The following is an 8,886-nucleotide window of genomic DNA, read 5'->3' as shown; positions in this document are numbered from 1 at the left end:
TCTCATCACCCTGTCAGGAAGATGCCACTCACCAATGTGAAAACATATGAGAGGACTCATCATCCGCCATATGTTTTGACCATTCGTACAAAAATTAGGCAAAGTATGCACAATAATTTTGTACGGCTCCCAAATAACCTGAAACACAAAATATTATATTAGAGAATATTGAAGACAAATACAATAAAAATATGAATAAAATAATCAATTAGGTTTAGTGTAATGTACCTGTTTAGGTTGAAGCAGATCAAACATGTATCTATACTGGTTGACTACATGTGTGGCTGTCCTAGTCACACAAATTTTGTCTCTCCACCTAAATTTTTAAATTGATAATTTAGAATTTAAATTAACTAGATCAGTGATATAAAAATTAAATTGAATTAAAACAACATACCGAGAACCGTTGGTTCGTCCAACTAACTGAGCGTCATTAACATGATGTAGCTGTGGAGCCATTGTTGGAAATCGCTCCCAAGCCCATAGTTGCAAAAGTATGAGAGGCCCAGCTATCTCTCGAACGTCAGGTCTTGTTGCTTTGCATAGTTGTCTATACAACCATGCCAAGCATGCTCCACCCCACGAATACCACCCCGCATCATGGAGGTTAGCTAACAGTGGTAGGAACATCAAGTGAACAAAATGACTTGATTTATCTAAAAACAGACTTCCACCCATCATTTGTAGTATATATGCTCGCGCATATCTTATGACGGTTTCCTCGTCTACATCATCTGTGAGCTCACGAAATTTTTTGTAATCAATAAAGTTTTACATTATAATAATTTAATATATTCAATTTATAGTATAATAATCTAATATATTCAATTTATTCAATTTATTGTCTAATGATTATTCAAGTATAGTATAATAATCTAATATATTCAATTTGTTGTCTAATGATTATTCAATTATAGTATAATAATCTAATATATTCAATTTATTGTCTAATGATTATTCAATTATAGTATAATAATCTAATATATTTGATTATAGTCTAATGATTATTCAATTATAGTATGATTATTAGCTCTTTTTCCTTTTTTTTTTATATATATTTCTATGGAAAGTTCAAATAAAGTGAAGACTCTCGCTCTCTCCTAAGATCTCACTCTCTCACTCTTGCTCTCTCCTAAGATCTCGCTCTCGCTCTCTCCTAATCTCGCTCTCTCCTAAGATCTTGCTCTCTCTCTGTTATTGTTGTTATTTTTCCATTAATGATTACGAACTTTCATTTCTTCTGGAACAATCACAAACACTTTTCTGATTATGGATCTACTACCAGAAACTCAATACGTAATCTTAGCATTCAATGTGTATTCCTGAATAATCTCATTTTTCAATTATTCAACCATTTCATTTTACCAAGTTCAATGTTAGTCAGATTAGTCAATATAAACTAAACCTCGCTCTCTCCAACATTCTCACTTTGAGTCTCGCTTTGAATCTCGCTCTCTCTTAAAATCTCGTTCAACATCTCGCTCTCTTCTACTATCTCGCTTTGAATCTCGCTCTCTCCTTAATCTGCTTCAGCCCACTTATCTCCTTAATCGCTTTGAAGTTTCGACATGTGTGTAACCTTCAACAACCTAATATACAAATTTTTGTTCGTAGACAAAGCTAATTCGGAATTGTCTTTCATTCCAAGGCATAACTTGTATCCATGCGCTTCATATTTCCCTGGAGTTCGCTCCCAGAAATATAGTCATCCTCACCCCCTCAAGTCATTCCCACAAGCCTCCGTCTAATTCGAAATGATAAAAAATGCATAGGTTGTTAGAAGCAGCTCGAGTACACAGATACATAGTATACCATCTCATTACTTTATTTCCTCTATGAGGGAAAAAGAAAAGTAATAAACCTGCAATCTTGAGGATGGATGTGTGTCGAAACTTCAACCTTCGACAACCTAAGCGAGATTCGCGAGATTTTTCTTGAGGGTTGAAGTTTCGACTTATGTATTGTTTCCAAATTTTTCTTTGTTCGTCGAGTTCTCAACGTTCAACCTCTACATTAGTCGAGTTCTCAACGTTTGACCTCTAGCCTCGAACTCCCAAAACAACAATATTTCTTAATAAGTTTCAAAACAACAATATTTCTCTAATAAGTTTTGAAAACAACAATATTAATATTAAAGGTCCGAATAACACAGAAGAAAAAAAAAATTAAAAATAATTAAAAATACACGTGGCATAACCTTATTTACCTAAAATTTTTCAAAAACACCCGTTTTTCCTTTTTTTTTTTTTTTTTTTTAAAACGGCTAGCAGATTTAGAAATATTGGGCTTTGGTGTAATGAATTCCCTTTATTGGGCTTGTGCCCTTGCTGTTATTGATGCCCATGAGGCTTAATAAAGAAATAAAAGAGAAAAAGAAAAGTTAACCGCATTTCTTAATAATGACGTAAAATTGAAAATCTGGATGTTATACTATGTTAATTATTTTTTATGTTTCTCTTCCATACATCCAACCATGTAAAATTGTCACTTTGAATAAATTCTCCTAGATTAAAAATATGTATAAACAAATAAAGGTATGAGCACCGTACAAAAAAGCAACGGTCAAGAGCATTCAATGGCTAATCGTTTTTTCTTCTCCATTCCTATTCTTCGCAGCAAAGTCAAAATTGCGAATTGCCATGAAACGGAAACAAAATCGACAATTACAATAGAAAGGAGGATGAAAATTGGTGTAAAAATTCAACCTTTTTTTTAAGGCATTCTAAGCAATCTCTTCCTGGGTTCTGCTTGGAATTGTAATTCTAGAGAGATGGGTTTGGTCAAGTTCCAAGAATATGGGGATTCTGATGATGAAGAAGAACATGTTTCATTGTCCCATCACAACATTGCTAAAACCAATAATGATTTTAATGAAACTCGAAGATATGTTTTAACATGTTCAATTTTTGCCTCCCTTAATTCTGTGCTTTTGGGATATGGTATCTATCTACTCTGTTTCTTTTTACAAATATAATCTCCTTCAATATGATTTCCTGTTCTGTTTCCATTCAATATTCTAATTTTTTATATACAGATGTTGGAGTTATGAGTGGAGCAATAATCTTCATTCAAGAGGATCTCAAAATAACAGAAGTTCAAGAAGAAGTTTTAGTGGGAATTTTGAGCATAATCTCATTATTAGGAAGTTTAGCTGGTGGAAAAACATCAGATGCTATTGGAAGAAAATGGACTATTGCTTTTGCTGCTATTGTTTTTCAGGCAGGGGCTGCCATTATGGCTCTTGCTCCTTCTTTTGGTTTTCTAATAGTTGGTCGGCTCTTGGCTGGTATCGGCGTCGGTTTCGGAGTCATGATTGCGCCTATATACATCGCGGAGATATCTCCCACATCCACCCGAGGATCTCTCACTTCTTTCCCTGAGATCTTTATAAACTTTGGGATCCTTCTTGGTTACATCTCAAACTATGCCTTTTCAGGACTTCCTGTTCATATAAGTTGGAGGGTTATGCTTGGTGTGGGAATAATCCCTTCGGTTTTGCTTGGTTTTGCTCTTTCTATGATTCCTGAATCTCCGCGGTGGCTAGTGATGCAGAACAGGATCGACGAGGCGAGAATCGTTTTGTCGAAAACAAACGAGTCAGGTGGCGATATAGAAGAGAGATTGATGGATATTCAGAAAGCAGCAGGGATTGCTAATAATGTGAATAAGTATGAATCCAAGGCTATTTGGCACGATATATTGCGGCCAACGCCTTCAGTGAAGCGAATGTTGATAGCAGGCTGTGGAATTCAATGCTTTCAACAGATTACAGGCATTGATGCAACTGTGTATTATAGTCCTACAATCTTCAAAGAAGCTGGGATTGAAAGTAAATCAAAGCTTCTTGCAGCAACAGTTTGTGTTGGATTCACAAAAACTTTGTTCATTTTAGTAGCTATTTTTCTTATTGACAAAGTGGGAAGGAAGCCACTGCTTTATTTGAGCACAATTGGGATGACAGCCTGCTTGTTTTGTCTAAGTATTACTTTGGCCATTTTGCATCATGGAAAACTTGGGATTGTTTTGTCAATCTTAGCAGTATGTGGAAATGTAGCTTTCTTTTCAGTTGGGATTGGTCCAGTTTGTTGGGTCTTATCATCTGAAATCTTCCCATTGAGGCTCCGAGCACAAGCGTCAGCAATCGGGGCAGTCGGAAGCCGAGTCAGTAGCGGTTTGATCACGATGTCGTTCCTCTCGGTCTCCCACGCCATCACCGTTGCAGGAACATTCTTTCTATTCTCATTGATTTCTCTAATGTCTGTTGTTTTCATTCACAAGTTTGTCCCTGAGACAAAGGGGAAATCCTTGGAACAAATTGAAATGGTTTTTCAAGGAGATGAACAAGGAATCCGAATACTACAAATGACTGACACTGATCGATTAGTCCCCAAATAAACCTCTTTTTTTTTTTTTCCAAACAAGTCATTCTTGTTACTCTAAACACATGTAAATTTACTCCAAATATAGAGAATTTTTGTCAGTATATTACTTCACATATTTTGATATGGAAATTTAGGATTCTGTTGTTTAAGATTGATGTATAAAGTATATTTAGTCTTTGAAATTTGTAAAATGATTAATGATTCTAAAGGATTACGTTAAGATTTTTTTTTTTTTTTTTCTATTTTGAAACCTTAAAAAACAAGCAAACATCATTGGTTGTTTTTGTTGAGGAGGCTCTCTTTCTTGCTTTCTATGTAAATGTTTCATTTTTTTAAAAAGGATAACAAAGCTCATAATCTAACTCGTCTTCGTTTTTCCTTCTCTTTTTTGTTTCTCGTCTTCGAGGGGAATAGTCAAATTGATGTTTGGTTGTTGGGTTGTTCATTGGGTTTTAATGAATTTCATTTAAAAAACAAAAAAATTTACTCTCGTCATCCATGCATTTTGCGAGAGAGAGTTTAGGTTGTTAGCAGAAAGAAACAAACACGTGGGAATCATGCAAGGCAGGGCTTTGATGAAAGCTTATCTTTGGACTGGACAAACACAAAAAAACAAACTGTACTGTACTGGATGTGATTGTATTCAAAAGGGCTTGATTATTGTTGCTTCAATTGAAAGAATTCTCACCTTCTTTTATTTCTTTCACCCCTTTTGTGAATCAAGAAGCTCTGGATGGATAAAATTCAGCACGTATTCGTCGAAGTTCAAGGAGGATTGGAAATCCATGTAGCGGAGATCGGAACCGGTGATCAATTTCTCCGCCGGAGCGGAACTTTCTTTTCCTTTTACAACAAAAACATTTTCTCAGTTCCGCCGATGTTTGTTTGTGTCTTTCAGGTTCAAATGTCGTGGTTTTTCTTCACGGTTTTCCGGAGATTTGGTACTCATGGCGCCACCAGATGATTGCTGTGGCTGACGCCGGATTCCGAGCAATTGCTGTCGATTACAGAGGATATGGACTCTCCGATCCGCCGCACGAGCCCTCCAAGGCTACTTACAGCGATCTCATTTCCGACCTCCTTGAAATCCTCGACACCCTCGATATCCCCAAGGTACTAACCCTTCATTCAAATTCAAACCCATGTCCTGTAATTTTAACCAGAGCTGTAGAAATCCGTTAGAATGTTAGATGGAAGTTGAGACTTGAAACGTGAGATTTTTGTGTGGATAATCTAAATTTAGTTTTGCTAATGTCGAATGGCTCGAATTCTAGAAATAATGATATGTAACATTTTGCTTATGCCACAAAGTGTGTCAACGATAAATTGTCCATCCGCAATCGCAGGTCTCATCCATCGTGAATTGAAGAGACCTTGAACGTGATTTCACATTTGAGAAAAATCTAAGATCGCAAAATTTTATGAATATTGCCTTTCGGGTCTTGCGATGGATGCGAACTCGCGATCCCAAATGGACTTTAAAGAGAATATAGTGGTGGTTGGTGTGTCGTAAGTAAAAGTTTAGTTTTCCTTGTTTTTTCGAATCTAGGTCATTTGACATTAATGCAACCAAATTTAAGTCATCTGTTGTGTAGTGATGACCTTGAAAGAAAATTGTGACCGTTACACCGTTTTAGGACGGCACTACATCATTCTGGCTTATGTTTTTGTGGAATCTGGTTTAAAAATAAGAATGTTCTAATAGTATTAGTGGGAAATTGGGAATAGGTGTTTCTTGTGGGGAAAGATTTTGGAGCAATGCCAGCTTATTACTTTGCTATCAAACACCCAGAGAGGGCATTAGGAGTTGTGACATTGGGAATGCCATTTATGCCTCCTAAAAGACCTAACTTCCAAGACCACCTCCCTGAAGGCTTCTACATTTCCAGATGGCAGGTATTAAACTCAAACATGTACAAATCTTTACTATGATCATTTTGGTTGTTTTAAAGTTCCTTTTGTATGGTTTTCTTGTATAGGAACCTGGACGAGCCGAGGCTGATTTTAGTCGTTTCGATGCAAAAACCGTTGTTAGGAATGTCTATATCCTTTTCTCTAGAAGTGAAATCCCAATAGCACAAGAAAATCAGGAGATAATGGACTTGGTGGATTCATCTACTCCTCTTCCCCCTTGGTTTACCGAGGAAGATCTTGCAGCTTATGGAGAGCTCTATGAGAAATCTGGATTTCACACTGCATTAAAAGTTCCTTACAGGTAATGTAATGTCTTTGGTTGAAATACCTTGAATTTGTTATCTGCCTTGAAACCTAAATTGTATTCGTGTTTATGTTGTTTACATTATTTACCTTCAGGTTTAAAGGAGTTCGTTTTATAAACTCTCTAACTCTACTAACATCTTTAAATCTAAAATATTATATTCTTTCTTTGTGTTCGTGGACGTAGCTAATACACAAGTGAACCACGTAAATTTCTGTGTTGATTGTCTATTGTTTATCTTTATTTGTCGATTTCATAACACCCTTGAATCTTGTTTATGGAGTTTTATTCTAGCTTCACTGAGTTTCTGAACTGGGATTGATGAATTATACATTATAGGTCAATGAATGAAGATTGGGGAGTAAAAGATCCAAAAGTGGAAATTCCAGCTCTTCTTGTAATGGGTGAAAAAGATTATGTTCTAAAATTTCCAGGAATTGAGGAGTATGTAAGAAGTGAAAAAGTGAAAGATTATGTTCCAAAATTGGAGATCATCTTTCTACCAGAAGGATCTCATTTTGTTCAAGAGCAATCTCCAGAAGAAGTTAATCACCTGCTGCTCAGTTTCCTTGCCAAGCATACATGATTTGGTTTGGACATCCGAATACAGAGGTTAAATCTAAGTAAACCTTTTACTTATTGAGTACTTTTGTTGTTTTTGAATTCCAAAACCATGGACAGCATATGTATTATTGTATTTGATAAGTTAGATGTGGGTATAATCCATAGATGTCAATGCCTTGTACTAATGAAGTGCTCAACAGGGCAATTTCCTTGATAAAAACATTTCAAATGTTGAGAGCCAAAAACATATCTAACTACCATTTTAGAAATGGACTTTCATTTCAAATTTTTTGGGCAGAGAGTGCATAACTTTCCTTCTGATACTTTTTCACCAAGAGCAAATGACTCATTTGCATTGTCTAATAATCTAACGTTGAATTCACCAACTGATTCATCGTCATGCTTTTTCAGATTTTCAAATTTAGAGGTCAAAAGTTGAGTCTCGAGAACTTGGCCTTTGAAATTCCTTCATGAGCTATAGACAGAATATCCCAAGCTTTTTTAGCTGACACAAGTATTGATGAGACGGAAGATATTTTGATCTACATCGTTTAAGATTGTATTTAGGGCTCGAGAGTTTCCAAGAGATGCTTCATCTTCTGCTTCAGACCACTCCATCTCTGGTTTTAGACCTTTACCTTTGGCATTTTTTACTTGGATCCAGTTATGATAGATTTCTAAGTCTTATGATCAAGAGACTTAAGGAAAGCAGTCATTCTGGCCTTCAAATAAGAATAATTTGACCTATCAAGGAACAGTGGACGAGTGGTGGAACCGCCCTCAAGGCACCTACGATAAAAGTGACTTGGTATAACTGAAAAAATAAGGAAGTCTACCACTCATTGAATGATGTCATACAAAAATTATCTGCACATATAGTAGCAACCATAAAACAAAATAAACAAATCTAAGAAGGTAAACAGAGTTTGTTAATCTAGTTTGATACAAAATCATCTAGGTTCAGTCAAGACTGGGATCGGAGATGGACAGTCATAGTTCACACTTCACAGTTGTCTCATGAGTGATGTGGTGGGTAGGATAGGACTTAGGAAGGTATTGGAATTTGGAGTTGTCTCATGAGTGATGTGGTGGGTAGGATAGGACTTAGGAGGGTATTGGAATTTGGAAAGTTGGAAACTTGTTCAGGAAGGAAAAGTTAGAGGAGTGAAAAATAATAAAATATTATTAAGATATTTGAAAAGAAGGTTTTTTTTAAATAAATTTTTTAGGATATTTTATTTTATTATTTATAATAAAATTAAAAATATACTAATAATAAAATAATAAATGGGTGGTTCAGTTGGAATCGAGTGGTTCGGGGTATCTTGTCAGTCGGCTTGATTCAATTTTTCACTTAATTTTTTAAAATCGAGCCCGACCGTTCTTTGGAAAAAAAAAAAGGCCTCCAACCTTTAGTTCGGTCGGTTTCAGTTGTTTGGCTCAATTTTTCGGCCATGCTCACCCCATTGTATCCGTGGAAAGATTCTTTTACTAATATGACATTAAGCTTATTACAATATTGTACTTATCTGTAAGAGTATAACAAATACAGTGATACTGAATAATTAACTCTCAAACTGACACTTAGACTCCCCCTAAGTGCAATACCTCCTCTTGAAATAAAACTTAAGCTCCCCTGAGTTGGATATTAGCAAGGTATTCTTAGACTCCCCCTAAGAGTGAGTTCATCAAAGTCACAATCTTTCCACCGAGATGTAAGTC

The 8,886-nt window shown here is 35.8% G+C and overlaps 2 protein-coding genes across 2 annotated transcripts; both read left to right on the top strand.

Annotated features, from left to right (window-relative positions):
• The first annotated feature begins 2,727 nt into the window (after positions 1 to 2,727).
• Positions 2,728 to 4,471, top strand: LOC120072581 (putative polyol transporter 4). Its single transcript, XM_039024977.2, has 2 exons — positions 2,728 to 2,939; positions 3,035 to 4,471. Exons 1-2 carry the CDS (start codon positions 2,771 to 2,773, stop codon positions 4,393 to 4,395), a joined length of 1,530 nt encoding a protein of 509 aa, XP_038880905.1. The 5' UTR covers positions 2,728 to 2,770; the 3' UTR covers positions 4,396 to 4,471.
• Positions 4,472 to 4,752: 281 nt separating this feature from the next.
• LOC120072582 (epoxide hydrolase 2-like) lies at positions 4,753 to 7,450 on the top strand. The gene is made up of 5 exons (XM_039024978.2): positions 4,753 to 5,188; positions 5,281 to 5,495; positions 6,111 to 6,278; positions 6,362 to 6,597; positions 6,940 to 7,450. The coding sequence occupies exons 1-5, from the start codon at positions 5,116 to 5,118 to the stop codon at positions 7,184 to 7,186; spliced, it is 939 nt and encodes a 312-aa protein (XP_038880906.2). The 5' UTR covers positions 4,753 to 5,115; the 3' UTR covers positions 7,187 to 7,450.
• Positions 7,451 to 8,886: the final 1,436 nt, after the last annotated feature.

This window comes from Benincasa hispida, chromosome 3 (genome assembly GCF_027475165.1).
Source record: "Benincasa hispida cultivar pf3 chromosome 3, pf3_genome.v1.1, whole genome shotgun sequence".
In the NCBI taxonomy this organism is placed as follows: domain Eukaryota; kingdom Viridiplantae; phylum Streptophyta; class Magnoliopsida; order Cucurbitales; family Cucurbitaceae; genus Benincasa; species Benincasa hispida.
This window is presented reverse-complemented; position numbering and strand designations above follow the sequence as displayed.